The sequence below is a fragment of the Desmodus rotundus genome, chromosome 6 (assembly GCF_022682495.2).
Source record: "Desmodus rotundus isolate HL8 chromosome 6, HLdesRot8A.1, whole genome shotgun sequence".
Taxonomy (NCBI): Eukaryota; Metazoa; Chordata; class Mammalia; order Chiroptera; family Phyllostomidae; genus Desmodus; species Desmodus rotundus.
The window spans coordinates 95652130-95668969 of NC_071392.1; the positions used below are offsets into that span (position 1 = coordinate 95652130).

At 38.3% G+C, this 16840-nt stretch overlaps 1 protein-coding gene across 1 annotated transcript in view; it reads left to right on the plus strand.

The window, feature by feature from the left end:
- SYCP2 (synaptonemal complex protein 2) overlaps positions 1 to 15353 on the plus strand; it is a 49509-nt gene extending 34156 nt beyond the window's left edge. The window contains exons 29-42 of the mRNA XM_045195040.2: positions 299 to 470; positions 3282 to 3319; positions 4074 to 4244; positions 5954 to 6152; positions 7213 to 7418; positions 10539 to 10629; positions 10885 to 11031; positions 11579 to 11703; positions 12581 to 12675; positions 12752 to 12851; positions 13208 to 13266; positions 13415 to 13490; positions 13602 to 13658; positions 14602 to 15353. Coding sequence (XP_045050975.2) covers positions 299 to 470; positions 3282 to 3319; positions 4074 to 4244; positions 5954 to 6152; positions 7213 to 7418; positions 10539 to 10629; positions 10885 to 11031; positions 11579 to 11703; positions 12581 to 12675; positions 12752 to 12851; positions 13208 to 13266; positions 13415 to 13490; positions 13602 to 13658; positions 14602 to 14685 — 1620 coding nt within the window. The 3' untranslated portion in view covers positions 14686 to 15353. The remainder of the gene's footprint in view (positions 1 to 298; positions 471 to 3281; positions 3320 to 4073; positions 4245 to 5953; positions 6153 to 7212; positions 7419 to 10538; positions 10630 to 10884; positions 11032 to 11578; positions 11704 to 12580; positions 12676 to 12751; positions 12852 to 13207; positions 13267 to 13414; positions 13491 to 13601; positions 13659 to 14601) is intronic.
- Positions 15354 to 16840: the final 1487 nt, after the last annotated feature.

Sequence of the window (16840 nt, forward strand, 5' to 3'; positions counted from 1 at the left end):
TGTGACAGCTTCGCCTTCTCTGATGGTGACTGAATGTTTCTGTAGCAGCAAGCTGTTTTGATTTTACCTTTAATTAATAACAACACTGACAACAAAATACAAATCTTGCTCTCTGATCAAGATTTCTAAGTGACTTTCTTGAATAGGTCCCTTAATGCCAGGTAGATTAGTATACTTAAAAACATGCGACATTAGTTTTTCTGGGTTTTCGGTGGACCTTTTTTTGGCTGATCTTACTTTACATGACATGTACGACACATTTCTTCATCCTTTACAAGAATTCTTTTTTTTTTAATAGATTGTAACAAGTCACAAAAAGAAAAACCTCTTTAGTGATACTGACACAGAGTACAGATGTGACGGCAACAAGACCGACATTAGCTGGCTGACAGAACCAAGACCAAAGCCACAGCTAACGGTGTACAGCAGAAATAAAAGTGTGAAGAAGAAACAGAAAAGTGGGAAGCCAAGTAAGAAATCACTTTATAGAGAAATGTTGCAGATGATTTTCCTGTTTCAACTACATGAAGTGCTGCTCTGTTGATTGATAAGTCTGGTTTTGTATGTGGACAGTATTTTAATGACACACCCTTATGAGGAGAAAAAAAGTGAACACACACACACACTGCCATGGCTGTGCTTCTTACTGCTGTAGGTGATACGGTTATATTTACATCACTTTTTTACAATGGGGCCTCAGGGATGTCAGCTCGGATTTCTCATAATCTTCAGTTCACAGCAGACTCTCATCATTTGTCTATGTTTGGCCTACTGTTTTGCTTTATTGTGATGAATATATTAAGTACTTATGAACCCAACACCCTAAACAAAATCAAAGCTTGGATAATATCCCCATTCCCTGCCTCACTGACACACATACTTTTTAGGAATTCATATGGATGCAGTAAAAATATACTGAAAGGAAAACAATTTTCTTGCAGAAATATTTTTGCCTAAATCTTTCACAAAATGTTTGCCTAGCAAATGGCTTCTGCTTTCTCTAAGCAAATCTCTTGATGTAGTTGGATGAGGGTTTGAGGTATGAGTTTTGGGCTAGAAATAATGACCTTTTTCATTGCTTAACATTAATTTCAATGTTTAATAAAACAGATTTTATATATTCCACTTTTAATAGAAGACAATGTAATTCTGCACTGTTAAATTTATACTTATTTTAAAGAAATCAGCTTTTTTATTTAAGGTTCTCTTTTTCAATTATAGTTGACATACAATATTGTATTAGTTTCAGGTGTACACTCTAGTGACTGGATGTTCTATAACTTACTAAGTGATCATGCTTATAAATCTGGTACCCGTCTGACACGACAGTTATTAGAATAGTATCGACTGTATTCCCTATACTGTACTTTACATCCTCGTGACTGTTCTGTAACAACCAGTTTGTACTTCTTAATCCCGTCCCCCTCTCACCTGTCAACATGTTCTTTTTGTCTATGATTCTATTTCTGTTCTGCTTCTTTGGTTGTTTTAGATTCACTTGTTGTTTGATATGTATTTATTGCCATTTTATTTATATTTTTCATCTTTTTTTCCTTAGAGAAGACCCTTTCTCATTTCATGTAATACAGGTATGGTAGTGGTGAACCCTTTCGCTTTTTCTTGTCTGGGAAGTTCTTTATATGTCCTTCAATTCTAAATGATAGCTTTGCTGGGTGGAGTGACTACTTTGAATCTTTCTTGCCAATCCTTTCTGGCCTACAGAGTTTCTGTTGAGAAATCAGCTGACAGTCTTAAGGGAGTTCTTTGTAGGTAACCAACTGCTTTTCTCTTGCTGCTTTTAAGATCTCTGTCTTTAACTTTTTGCATTTTAATTATCATGTGTCTTGAAGTAGGCCTCTTTGTGTTCATCTTATTTGGGACTCTCTGTGCCTCCTCAACTTGTCTGTTTACTGCACCAGATTAGGAAAGTTTTTCTCTCATTATTTCTTCAAATAGGTTTTCAATTTCTTGGTCTCTTCTTCTTTCAGCATCCCCATGATGCAAATGTGGTACACTTGAAGTTGTCCCCGAGGGCTCCTTACACTATCTTCATTTCTGGGGATTTTTTTCTGGGAATCAGCTTTTATTTTATTTCAGGATAAAAATAACTAGTAGTGACCTGTGGGGTGGGGGAGGAGTGATGGCTTAAAAAGAAAAATAGAGACATGGAAATGAGCTTTGGCATGTGTTTAGAAATGAGGCTGAGTCTTGAAAACAGATGAGAGGCGAGTCATATATGCATGGGGAAGAGAAGCAGAACTATCATATGTAAGAGAGACTGGAATATGAAATAGCATAGTGCTCAGGGAGTGCTCAAGAACGTAGATTAAACTTGTGGGGCAACGTTCAAAGATGCAGCTAGACGCAGTCATAGTAAGGGACTTAGACGCACTGGAGAAGCAGAAGGTTCACATGCTCTCAGGGAGCTTACAGTCTAGTGGAAGAGTGTACAAATAAAGGCATTTTTAACAAAGTAGAAGTAATCAGAGATCCTGGAGCGACATGAAAGGCTAGAATGCTATAGTCAGTGAGCCCTTCTGAAGTTGAACTTCTGAGTGAGCTGTTTAAATGTCTGAGTGACGACAATGTCCGAGCTGTCTCACTGCCAAGACTGGGGGCTCTTTCTCCTAGAACCTCATTGCTTCCTTTGCTTGGATAATCCCACTTCTTAGGCTTCAAAAATTTTTAGGAAGTTGAAATTGTGCTTGAAGGGCAAAAAAGGGATTAAGGACTAAAGCTGCTCTCAAGCATGTGGATAAATCTTAGAAACATAATGAGTGAAAAATAAAGCAAGTTACAGAGCATTACTTATGACATGATTCTGTTTTACAGAGTTCATTATATTGTTTAGGGATAGGTTTCAGTGAATTAAAACTTTCTTTGAGATCGAGTGACTGAGAAACAGATTTCAGGATAATGGTTACCTTTCAGCAGAGGAGGTATGGAGGGTCACATAAAAAATACAAAAATAGATTCAACATTAGTCACATTCTAGTTCTTATATCGAATGGTAGAACCAATGGCATTAACTTTATAGCTTACATTACATATTCTCTTGTATGTTTAAAAAGTTTTATATGGAAATTGGTAATTCATATAAAATATTATAAAGTTATCAATGTCAATTTAGCCTCAAATCATCTTGAAATTTAAAGTTTCAATGAGTTTAAAGATGTATTCTTATTTTTTATGATTTTAACATATGCAGAAACATTCTAATAAATTTTAATGCCAGTTTTTATACACTTGAAAAAATTTAACCTTATTTTCTTGAATTGCAGGACCATTTTTGGAAAGAGAACGACCAAGATCTAAAATGGTAAAACTCGGAAGTTTGTGTTCAGAGATTCATTTAAATACCATTTTTCTCCTTGTCATGAAAAAAATTGTCATCTCATAGTTTTATCCTTGTTATCAGTTACTCGTTTCCCATAACTGTTTCTGTATCTGCGCCCTTACTTTTACCTTATGCCTGTTTGAATGTTAGCCTGCTTTAGGTCTATTTTATCCTACATTGATAGGTGTATTTCATACCTTTTTTTTTTTTTTTTTTTTTACTCTCTCTCCTCTTTTTATACATTAGGACTCTCAAAGCTTTAATGACAGGGATAAAAAGGTGATAGAGAAGATATTTGGAACGGAAATATAAAATCCAGTCCTTTTTAAAAAATGTGTAACTGGAAGTTTGTGCCTTTTAATTCCCTCGCCTTTGGCAACCATCAGTTTGTTCTCTGTATGAGCTGCTTGCTGTTCTGTTTTGTTTCTGAGATTCCACATATAATAGAAATCATACAGTATTTGTTTTTCTCTGTCCAACTTACTTCGCTTAACATAATCTCTAGGTTTATCCATGTTGCAAATGGCAAGATTTCTTTTTTTTTTATGGCTAAGTAATATTCTGGTATATACCATTTTTTAAAAACTGTCTCTCCAGTCATTTTAAAAATATTTCATGAATCTTTTTATTTCTAGAAAGTTTATGTAGGTGTTATCACAGTTTCAATTTTAGAGCAAATAACTTGTACTTGTATCTCAAATATTGATATAACATTCAGGAAATTTTTTTCCCAAAGATACCCAAGAAAAACATCACCAAAAAGGCAGATGAGATCATTCCAGATGGGAGAACCAGACATCCACGAAGAGCAGCAAATACCAAAATAAATTATAAAGATCTCTCGAATTCGGAATCAGAATGTGAACAAGAAGTTTCACAGTTATTGAAAGAGAAAGTGCTAGTAAAGGTAAATAGAAACAATTCAGAGTAATTTCTAAAATACTGAAATATAAATACTGAATATAAAATATATCTTTATAAAAATGTTAAATTTATCTTTTCACTTCTTTTTAAGATTTAACCCTCTATTGGAAAACTTATAAAATTCTAAAAATTGATCCTTAGGCAATATAATGTTAAAATTTGTAATAAGTTGGCATTCCTGTTATAAAACCGATGTTTGACTCCAGTAGAATTATAACTTCAAGAAAATATCCTTTTTTTCCTGGCTGGTGTGTCTCAGTGGATTGAATGCCAGCCTGCAAACCAGAAGGTCGCCGGTTCCCAGTCAGGGCACATGCCTGGGTTGCAGGCCAGGTCCCCAGTTGAGGGTGTGCAAGGGGCAACCGATCAATGTATCTCTCACACATCGATGTTTCTCTCCCTCTCTTCCATCCTCCTTCCCCCTCTAAAAGTAAATAAATAAAACCTTTAATAAAAAAATAATAATAATATCCTTGAATTAGAGAAGTAATGGATCTTTCCAAAATTATGCTTCCAGAAAGTGCAGACTGTTAGGAAACTGTGGATCTCTCTTGGCTGAAAGTGAAAATACGGGATTGAGTTCTCACACACACTGCTCTAAGCACAGACAGCGAGCGGTCCTTGAACCCTACCCACCTGTGCTTGAAAGCTTTTCTTAACGAAGTTTAAAAAATAATAGTGTTAATAACGTGCCAGGTACTATCTTAAGTGCAGACAGTCCTCAGCTTACAATGATTCAACTTAAAATTCGACTTTATGATGGTGCGAATGCAATACACATTCAGTAGAGGCCATTCTTCCAGTTTTGAATTTTGGTATTTTCCCAGGCTAGCAAAATGTGGTGCGATACCTTTCCCATGAGGCGGACAGTGGCAGCGAGCCGCAGCGTCCAGCAGGCACATGGTCACCAGGGTCAGCGGTCCACACTGCAGTGCACTGTGTGGCCAGTGTCTTTTGGATGTTTGGTTCGGAACACAGTTAAGGTAGACTAGTGAAGTTCAGTAGGTTAGACGCAGTAAATGCATTTTTGACTAAACCATATTGTCAACTTACATTGGGTTTATCGGGACCCTACTTCACTGTTAATCAAGGCGCATCTGTACCTTACAGATTTGACTTTTTAAAAGCTCATAAGTATTGCAGGTGACTGTGCTATTATTGACGTCTCATTTTACAAATGAGAAAATTGAGGCTCAGAGATGAAGAAACTTGCCCAAGGTCGGCACAGGTAGGAAATGGTGAAACAAAGGTTTGAACCCAGAGAGTCTGGCACTAAAGGTAGGTCTCTGGACACCACGCCGTTCTGAGTTTAAATCATTAACCCTCTGTACCCCCTCGTTGGAACCTCTTGCCACCCCTGTTGGTGCGCGCCTCTCGCCACTCTCCTTTCCGGACCCTGAGCCAGAGAACCCAGAGCCCTCTCTCTGCTTCCCCTAAACAGAATGTCATCTCCTTTGAACCCTCAGTGTTGGCTTGTATCTCATGTGATATTCGTAGTATAGCGTATGTATTATACTTCTTGTGAGTTTCCAGCATGTTAGTCTTTCACCGCTCATGTTGTGTGCCTGCCATGCTCATATGTAGTAACAGAAGACATTTAATAAATACTTCGATGTAATTTAAATTGTTTTATGTGCCCAAGTGTAAACCACTGCTATTCTAGTATAATTTGAAAGTTATCAATACATTTAGGAGGAGAATACCTATTCCAGAAGCAAAACTGTGACACTGCCAAAGCAAGAGCAGGACGCTTTCTCCACCGAGACACAGAAGGATGTTTCAAAAGAGAGGGCAGGCGCACCTCTTCCAGAAGACACGGGAAGAGAGAATGGCCTTGACTCGTCTCCTGTATCCTCATCCGGGAGTTCACCGTCTATAGAAGTAATGAGATGTCAGTACCTTTTTATTCTTTAGTTGAATATTTAATAATTTTTATTGTAATTCTATATGAAAATATAATTTGAAGGCTAATTTGGAGGGATGAATTAAGATTGTAGGTAGTCAAAATTTTGTTTTAATTAATGCTCAGAACTTGGTCTTTGCTAAGTAGATTTGGGAACAGTGCTGCTATGACACTGAAATTTGCACTTGTTCCATCTGTCAGTTCCTTTTGAGGGTGTTGTAGAGCACAGGTGGCAGACACCAGGCCTGCGGGCCGAACCCGGCCCTCCACCTTGTTTTATCCACCCGGCACCTTGTTTCTACCCTGAGGCAGCGCCGAGCTCTCGCTTAACTGTTAAGGAGCAGTTACATGTACACGGTCCTAAAGTTACATTCGGCCCTTTGAAGGCAATCGCTAGGCTGATGTGGCCCCGGTGAAAATTAGTTTCACACCCCTGTTGTAGAGCATTTCTAAGTTTCCATAATTTCAGTTAACATTCAAGACTTACACGAGTTAACACATATACTTCCTCTAAAGTAGCTATTCTTTTCTAGAATATTTTAGTTGTGCTTGGTACCACAGTCATCTGAGACAAGCCCATACTCAAAGACAGGTGCACATGCCTTGATTTGATATGAAAACTGTCTGAAAATTCATTTACATTAAGATTTATTAGTCATGAATTTCCTCATCTATACATGAAGCGATTAGAGCAAATGATTTCCTGAGCCTTTGCAACCAACGCCCTGAGACTTTGCTACGTGACAGCACCGGTTGTGACAGTGGAATACTCAGCTTGCTCAGTACAGCGCAGCTCACACTACAGATGGTTTTGTTTGAAAATGTTTTGAATGTTCTTATAGTTACAATTACATTTTAAATGGAGTCATTTTAATATTTTTAAGTCTCACACAATATTTTAAACATAATTTGGTCTTGACTTAGTAGTGAAAGTTTATCCTTTTTAAATATAGTCAGACCTGAGGATTTGATAAATCACACCACTTCTAAAGCAGACATCAGTAACCCCTGCCATCTCTGTTTTTTGTGTGTTTTGTGAGGAATACAGGTGAAGAGGAAGTAACAGACCAGGATTTCACTCAGGATCATGGCTGCATAACAAAAGCTCTATCACCTAATGTGAAAACCTTACCACCCGAGTCCTTAAACAGTAAATATGGTGTTGGAGATCCAATCGAGTTACCGAAAAACAGTGAAAAAAATTTACTGTGTGTAAGAGAAAGTTACTCACCCATTCCACAATCCCTCTCTTCGGTAAGATTGTATTTTTCCTTTATCAGATATATTTGAGGAGGGCAAATCATTTTCTCTAATCAAGTGCATATTGCTTATCTACGTAGCTTAAGGTTTTGTGTCTGGTCTGGAGAGGAGGGACCTACTCACCAGTAAACAGCCCCAGGGAACCCCAGAGACTGGCTGCCGCTGCTGTGCACGAGGAGGGGGTGGTCTGAGAACACGGGGTGCCAGCGGGAGCCCTGTGAGGGGACGGTGGCTTCTCGTGAGGTGCTGCGTGTGTTTGCACATCAAACCGCATCGCTCACTTTCTAGATGTGAATCGGCTTGAAACCAGCACTGCTTTTGGATTTTACCCTAACTCAAGTCTGCAGCCTATAGGGTTGTAAGTCACAGGTTGACAGAGCAAATTGATAAGAACTGTAGTTGAAAACAGTAGGACTATAGCATTTGCTTTAGAGTTTTGTAAGGAACTTTGAAACTAGTAGGTGAATGGTATGAATGTTAAATTCAATATATTGAAAAATTTATGTGTTGTTATATGTACCATTTCTTAATAAAATATGTAGGTAGGCTCACAAGTCTTTAAAAAAGATATTAGAATTAGGAATGAATTATGGGTTAAAGTGAGAGAGATATGTAAAAATATAACGTCTCCAAGGAGTAGATTTGTATTGAATTTTTTTTTAAGTTGTGCATACTTTGGTACCAATTTATAATTGCCCCACCTGTTTTTGCTTGGGTTGTATTGATGGCTTAATTTGGAGAATTTTGCAGTAGTGACAAAGTTACAGAACTGCTCGCCAAGATAACAGAATTCACTATAACTGGACACAGCTGAAAAAGATGTGGGTCAGACACCACTACATTTAATCCTGGCCCCACTATTTGCTGCCTGTGTAACATTTTACAAGTTGTTGATTCCCTCTGCATCTCAGTTTTCCCATCTGTAAAATGGGGCTGTGAAAAATTAAATAGGCTTATTATGTAAGCATGCTACCTGATGCATTATAAATACTCAAATATTTTCATAGTAAGTTATCTTAATGTGTACTAACCTCTGTATACAAAGATGTTTCCCCAGCTTTCTCTTTGCATATGGAGAGTGAATTAGTGCAACATCATGCTTGGCATCCCCCTTCCTCTGGCATCATTTATAATGTTGGTTTGGTTACAGCCGTGGAAACCACTAGGTCTGCTCTGATACTGGCCAGTAAAACCCCAATATACTACATTGGTGCTTTAACTAGTGTAGGCTTCACACTTCCGGGAGTCTCCCCACCTCACCTCACCCGGTCTTGCTCTTTTACTTACAAGTTCTCTTGGCCCTTTACTTGTCCACACAAATTTTAACACTAGTTTGTCTAAGGAAATAATTGCCATTTCGACAGTATTGATATCGAGCTTTCTCATCCACATATTTCGTTTTTCTCTCTACTTTTTGGTCTTATTTCCAACAAAATTGTACCAAATCTTCCACAGAGAAAATTACACTACTTGTTAGATTAATCCCAAAGTGTTTTATGGGTTTCCTTTTTACTGTATTGAAAAGAAAAACTTAAAAAACCTGTTTTCTGGGTTTACTTTTTGCTTTTCTGGAAAAACACTACTGATATTTTGTATCTCCCACAACCTTGACAATGCTACCAGAATTGCCTGCCTAGATTTTCCTGGATTTTGAACATGCAGACAGTTATAACCTGTTATTCACAATAATTCTGCATTCCGTTCCACTCTTTATACTCTCCAGTCTCTTTATGGTTGAGGTGACTATGACCTCTGGCAAAATGTGAAATAGATACCATAAGATCAGACAAGCTTAGCCCTGGTTTTTTGGTAGATGCTTGGTATCAAATTAATGTTCTAGTTGTCTACGGGCTTTTCTTTTTCTTTTCAGTTTTGAATAGGTGTTGAATTTTAGCAGTAAAGGAACTGGTCCCTCAAAATTTAAGTAGTTTCAGTTTAATTTTGGGAGGCTTTAATTTTTTTACTTTCTTTGGATTTCTCTATGTCTTGTTTATTCATAGTCCAGGTATACTCCTATTAAGAATAACACTATTGTAAATAGAAAAAAATGTAAATTCTATGGTACTTTTTAAAAAACCCACAAATTGCATTAGCTATTCAGATGTAAGCAGTTACAGTTCAGAAAAAACTGTTCATGGAAATTAAACCTCCAATTATCAATTAAAATTATATACAAAGCAAAAGGGAGATACTATGATAGCATAGCATCAAACTTTCTTTAAATTAAGATGGTCTGATAAGAATCGATTCCTGGCCTGTAATAATTATCATAATATTTTAATATTTCCAACTGTTATTATCCATAAATGTGTTGTTTAAAATATGTAGGATAATTTGATCACAGAAAAGAGCTGAAATTTTTTAAATGGTAAGTAGCAAGGTCTTAAACAGAGTAGGAATACAGCTGTGAACCACCTCCTTACATATTTGTAACTAGGACTTTCTGGCTTCATGATTATACAGGAAATTGGTTGAGCTTTTTGTCACTGACAAAGGTCTATCACTCTAACAACAAAATATTTTAATAATCTGTAAAACACAGAAAGTTAAGAGTATCTCATAGTACGGAGAGGGCAGGGTCCAGCCCAGCCCGAGTGGAAGGGTGGGCACCTATAGACTAAGTGGACAAAGGACAGTAATTTAAGTAAAGGAGGGGGACTGGAGTGGACACACATTGTTATGAAATGGGAAAAGAGCTACTTTGAGTGGAAGAAAGAAACCTGTATGCCAAAACAGTAAAACATAAGGTTAGATGAAAAAAGATGTCTTAAAGATACAGCTTGAAAGAAGAGTTTAGACTTTCATTTTCTACAGTTCCCCATTTTCTGACTCAAAGAAATCAAAACCCTAGTGAGGAAGAATTGAAAAGCAGGGGTAGTCACACAAAAGCTAGCTGAAAAGTGTTACTGAAACTTAAGACTGAGATTTACCAAAGAATTGAGGTTACTACCCAGTAGTGTCAAAGATGAAAAGGGAGGCAGAGAAACAGAACAGTCTGAAAAAAGAATTGACAGCGTTTGCAATGTACTGACTTTAGGGCTTGAGAAAGATGGTCAAAGGTGAGTCCAAGAGTACTTATGGTATTTTTCCTTCAATTTTTGATGTGTATTTTAGGAGACTCACTCAGCATCTCCATTGTCCACGTCCAGTGAAGGAGGAGAGAAGACAGGGTGCGATCTGCCTGCGGGCTCTGCTCACGGATCTGGTTGGTGCTCACAGCATTGCTTCATTTTTCAGTTACTCGCTGGGATGCGCTGACTTTTCGCCTAAAGGAGTTGTGTGTTTTAAGCCACACTAAATTGTTCAAGTTAGTTAATGTCAAAATGAAAATGAGGAACTATAGATTTTAATGCACAGTTGTCTAAAACGATATAAATAATTAAATAAATGCTTTTTAAATAAAAGAACATATTTTATATTTTAATCAAGATTATAGCATTATTATTTAACTGTTCCTAAGGCCCGACACACCATCTTTGTCGCAAACGAATGTACATAGAAGATAATCTAATTAATCCTGACGAAATAAGATTGGAAGAGGACCAGGAAGGGAGAGCAGACTTGCTTCCCCAAAAACTGGCTAAAATTGAAGATTCAGATCACAAAAGTAGGTATAACAAATGCATGTGTCAAAATGCAATTATTTGGGAAGGCAGTTTCTTAGATCTCGAACGACTCCATCCACCAAACAAATCCCTTTGTGAAGACACTTGGGTTAGACCCAAGGAGGAGGATGCTTTGTCACAAAGTTGATTTGGTGTGAATGATGCAGCGGGGCTCTTTTCATTCATAAATGTCCTTCATCTTTCTGTCACTGGTGACCTCGTGCAGGTTGTGGTACTAGATTATGAACTTACTCAGAAATTAGTGTATTATTAAATACTTGAGTTAATACCATGAAAGTAGCTAAAACCAGTTAAAAATAACCTAAAAATGTTCCGTTTTCATGTTACCATTACTGCTTTAATACCCAAAAGGTTTTTTATAATTCAACTATTTTTAAATTAAAAAATGTTGTCTGTGCCTTTGATTTCATAATCCTTAGATTACACATAGAACCTGAAAATAAGATTTTGTTCTCAGCCTCATGACAAGTAAGGATAAGTTCATAAAAATGAGTATTTTAATTTTGGATGATTGTCTTCATTTTTTAGTGTCTAAAAGTACATCTTCATTATCAACAAATGACTCTTCTTCCGGGAAAAACTGGGGAACTGAAACTTCAGATGTAGGCGTGATGTGTGAGCAGTTTAATGCAGAATTTAAGAAGAAATTTAATGTGAGTTATTTAAATTATACCAAGTAATGTGATAATATACCATACTTTCTGCCAGACTATCCACTTGTTTGATATTTTGGCAACAAAACACCCATTCATGAACTCAACTCCCCTCACGTACTGGTGAGAACCTCACATTTCATGAGTTTCTCTTCCACAGTCTGTGCATTATCCCTCTTTCTTTTTCTACAGGTTCTTCTCTTTGTCCTATTTTCCTTTTTAATTTAATATTTTGACTCTCCTGTGATTTTTTTTCTTTTTGATCTCATGGAGGATACCGCTAGGGAGGGAACTGAAAGGCAAGCGGCCTGAGCCAGAGAAGCCCATCTGCCCGTGTCTAAGAAGCCCTGCACTCAGGCGTCCTCAGTTCCTGAGGCTCCGGTGTGGGCGTGTTTGGTTTGGCCAGGGTTGGCCTAGTCTGAGGAGAGGGGCCCGGGTTCCTGTACAGGGTGGGGCAAAAATAGGGTTAGAGTTGTGAGAGAAATAGTGTATTCTTGTGTTATTTTCCATATGAACAACTGCAAACCTACTTTTGCCTGTATTGTTACGCATCTGCTAGGTGTGAATGAAATATGTTTTTGTGGAAAATGATAGTAAGTAATTCTGACTTTGACTTTGAGGCTGTGTTCCTGAAGAGAACTGTAATCACTAGCATTTTTAAAAAGTATCGTAGAGTGTGGTGTCCTTATGAAAATAGTTACCATTTCAGCTCTCAGTCAAAGCCTGCTCTGAGCTTGCTTAGTACACTTTGGTTTCAATCACTGAGTTCTTAATTTTTCCCTTCTCTACATTCTTAGTCCTTTACATTTCACGGAAAAGGCTTTGTTCTTAATATAGTCTTTAGATTATTTATTTTGTAAGAATGAGTATTTTTCAGATCCACCAAAAATTGATGGATTATTTCACTAAGCAGTCTTGGAAAGCAGCTCAACAGCATCTGAAAACAATGAACCATCACATTCAGGAATATAGGTATGTAATCAAATCTCTTCTGAACACAATTTGCTGAGTGCTGTGCTTTTAAAAATAAACTCATTTTGTTTAATAGGGTCCAAAAACTTGATAAATTCCAGCTCAGCATCATAGAAGAGTTGAAGAATTTTGAAAAAGATTCACAGACTTTAAAAGATTTGGAGAAGGAATTTGCGGTTTGTGCTTTTGAGAATTTAAAAATAATTTTAAAACCTCATTTTTAAAGAGTTACACATAGGAAAACCTCTAGAGACCTTCTGCTTTTAGAGCCTCCATACAGATCGGTTTCATATAAACGCACTTCCGTTGCAGACTCCAGTGTAGGATGGATGCCTATGGCAACAAGGGAGAACTCACGAGAAATTTCACCTTCAGTATTTTTATCTTAACAAGTTTATGACATCTGGAATATTCTTAGCACGTAGCCCACTTATTTATTTAAATTAGAAATAAGAGGAATATAGTAAATTCTACGGTTAAGTTTGCGTTTTTAATCATGTTAAAGTATAACTAGTTTTGTATTAAAATTTAGGACTTTTGGGAAAAGACAGTTCAGAAGCTCATCGCCTATCAAAAAAATGAACAGGAGAGGTTAGTATGATATCTTTCATGACTGGAATCTATATATTTCAAGTTAACAACTTTATATTACTTAAGATTTTTAAATTACATGAACTAGAGCAATTTAACTTGAATTCCTGGTAAATACAAAGGTAACGTCTCACTGCTTCACTTTCAGGCTTCACCTTCTGAAAGCCTCACTGGACACAAACGTCTTCACCATCGATCAGGAAGAAACCATTTGTGCGTCTGAGGTGCGCATTTCCTATTTTCATGTCATTTCTCTCAGTATTGGTGAGTCTGTATCTTCACCGTGAAAATTTTATAGTAAATTTCATGGGGCAATATATATATTTATTTTACAGATGTGTTTCATGAAAGAAAACATGAAAATTCTACAAGACAGGCTTCTTAAGGAAATGGTAAACCAATTGTCCAGTCTGGGTTTTTCAAATGGAATCATCAATCATGCTTTCTTTCTTTTAATGGGAAGTTCTTTCACAGGTTTTGTTTCTTTTTGGATTGAGAGGAGGCAGTTTTAGCTCAGTGATTTGTTATTCAAATTAAACTAATGGGAGCATGTTTATGGTAAAATAATAGGGGTGATTTAAATAGTCCCTCATAAGAAATAAAAAAAGACTATCAATTTGCCAATTGAACAGTTCTCTAGAAGAATGATTTCTTTGTACCATGGCTAAGCACCACCTTCTCAAGGAGAAGGGTGTCAGGGTGCCCGAAGAGAATTATTGTGCACTCGGACAAGACTTTGTTTACATAGATTTGGGGATAAAATTAGTTGATTTTCCTAAGGTCTAGCAGAGCAGCAGTGCTTTCTGGGAGGAAAAGTACAGCTGTGTGGGGTTGGAAGGCACCGCCCTGAGGGTGTGTCTTTGGCGGTTTCCCAAAGGCACAGGTGTTTCCGTGTACACCCGGGCTCTGCCCTTTGTATACGGGACCTATCAATGTCCTTAATTTCAATAGAAGCTCAACGCACTGAAATAGTTGAAGATCAGGATGTTTAGCTTGAAACAGACTGGCTAGATTGATCCTTGTTGAAATTGTTTTCTAGACGACACTTAGTTTAGTATTTTCTTTTAAATATTAAATCCAAATTCCATGAACTTGGGATTGAAAAGACTGATGGTCTTCTCTCAGTCGGGCATCTGGAAGATCAGTGATGACCAGGGCTGTGTCCATACCCAGGACCAGGCCCTGGGGGACGGGCCAGAATGAACACCACTACACGGTGGCTTTATAGGAGGGGTGCTTCCAAAACCAGTCCCTGATGATAGCTTCATTTTTTCCCTATGTTACTTGGTTTGACAATGGGCATTTAAAATGTAACTTTCTTTTTCTTGGCCACAGCAAGAAGAGGAGCTTCTTAATGTGCGCAAAGGGCTGTTGTCATTATTCCTGGCTCATGAAACAAACGTGGATGTGGAGATCTAGCTGTTAACCACGTTTTACCCAGTTCCTTTTTGTATATACTGAGGAACTACCAGAATAGCCCTACAAAGAAAAAATACATGTCACTCAGGCAAGAGTACCTTTGACCTCTGAATTCAAGGAAATGTCTTATGGATGAGCAAAATCATTGGCTCCAAGACCCTGAAACGTGTCTGTACAAACCACAAAAATGGAATTGCCTTGTTTTTGTAGTAGTGTTTGAATTAGATAATTATTACTGAGTTAACTATATTAAACTAGTTTTTAAAGTATAATTAAATAAACTAAAATTTATCATATAAAAAGTATTTTACATGAATACAGTTTGGACTAAACTATAAAGTATTATTAAAACTTGCTTACTAGTTCAGAATATCTATACATAATAAAAAATTAAGCCACACTTGGAAGTCTTTGATTTAAAATATGTCAGTGTAAACTGGTACTTTGGCACACTGTGGGAGAGTCTATTTATTCAGTTATGGCTTCCAGGTACTAAGTGGCCTGAAACAGTTACTGTACTGTCTCTATTTCAGTTCTACGTAGACATCTTAACCCATAGCAGGCTGTTGTGACAAGTACTTATTAAGCTTTTATTCATTGTAGTAACTTGCAAGATTACTTTATAAAGATGAATACACAGTTTGCTTTAATTGCATAATAAAGTTCAAATAAATGCTCTATCATTTGGATAAATATATTACTTCCTAAGTTATTATTTTCCTATCTTATGAACATTGGGTCAAACAAAATATCCTTCTCCAATCATATCTGATATCCAAAGTATAGACCCACGCAGCCTTACTCAATCCCGCATGCCTGCTGGATGGTGGCAGCGTGTACGAACACTACCAGAGCTTAAATTCGGTGCCGAAGTGGCTTGTTCCTAAGTCAGCTGCGTTCACTTACTACCATCAGCCAAGACTGACTGACAGGGTAAATAAGCAGGGCCTACTTCAAGGGACCCACAACTCAGTGCTCTAACATTCAATGCTGCTCAGGAGTGACTTTCAGAGCCCTATCCAGGCATGTTTACCTTGTCCTTGGCCAGACTTACACGGCCCCTAACTCAAACGTCACACCTACCCCCTTTCCACGCCATCTGTGTAAGCCAGCCCAAGTTCCCCTGCCCTGCTGCTGTGACCATGGGTGGCCGCTCGGAGTCTCAGTGTCCAGCGTTCTTCCCATGCTCCCTTTCCAGCTTTCCAACCTGCTCTCCAGAGCAGGCCCAGGCAGTGCGCTGTGCCTGCGCCCTCCCCGTTCTTCCTTCTTTCCCCATCCCAGACTCCTTCGTACAAAGCTACACTCTCGCCCTCTCTCCTCTCCTCAGCTTTCCCCACTAATTCACGCTCCTCCTTCCACCACCTGAACACCCCCGGGGGAAACTCACACCATCAAGCTTTACTTCTACAACCACATGTTTCAAATGGCTTCCCAGCACGGCTTAGCAACCGCAAGCTTACTGCATTTTCAGAGTGTGATTGCATATCAATGCCCCTTCGTAATTCTTCACCTTCCGGCTGTCGGCTTCTTCTCCAAGAAGTCGCCATGGTAGTGAAGTTGCCGCAGTAGTAACAGCTCAGTGAGACTCCAGCCCGGCAGACCTGCCTCCGGTTCCGACAGCCCCCTGCTCTGTGTGCTCCGATGCTGTGGTCTCCGACTTCTCTCTAGGGGTGTGGGTTAGGGTCATTTTTTAAAGCCCTCTAACCGCTGCCCTCCCTGTGTAATTCTCTGCTCACCTATTGGACATGTGGAATTCTCTCCATTGCTGCCTCAACTTACACACTTCTTTCTGTTCGCTCCTTACCTCCCCGGTCCTGCTTCTGTCCCCGCACTTGAACTGAAACTGCTCTGATCAAAATCACCAGTGATCTTACTAAATCGCCTTCCTAAACGCAGCTTCTTGGTTCCATGCCCCCGGGCTGGCAGGAATTTTCCACTCCTGGTATGTTTTCTAGCTTCCGTTTTACCTCTTACTCCGAGGCTCCTTCCTAGTCTTTCACTTTCTCCTAGTAATTTCATCGGGTCAAGTCACTTTTGCGTCCTGATGACTTTCAGACGTGTGAAAGTTCTGACCGTTCCTCTGGGCGTCACCACTGCTTCACTGACGGTGCTCACAAGCACCTCAGTTCTCAAACCAGCCTTGATTTCTCTGCCT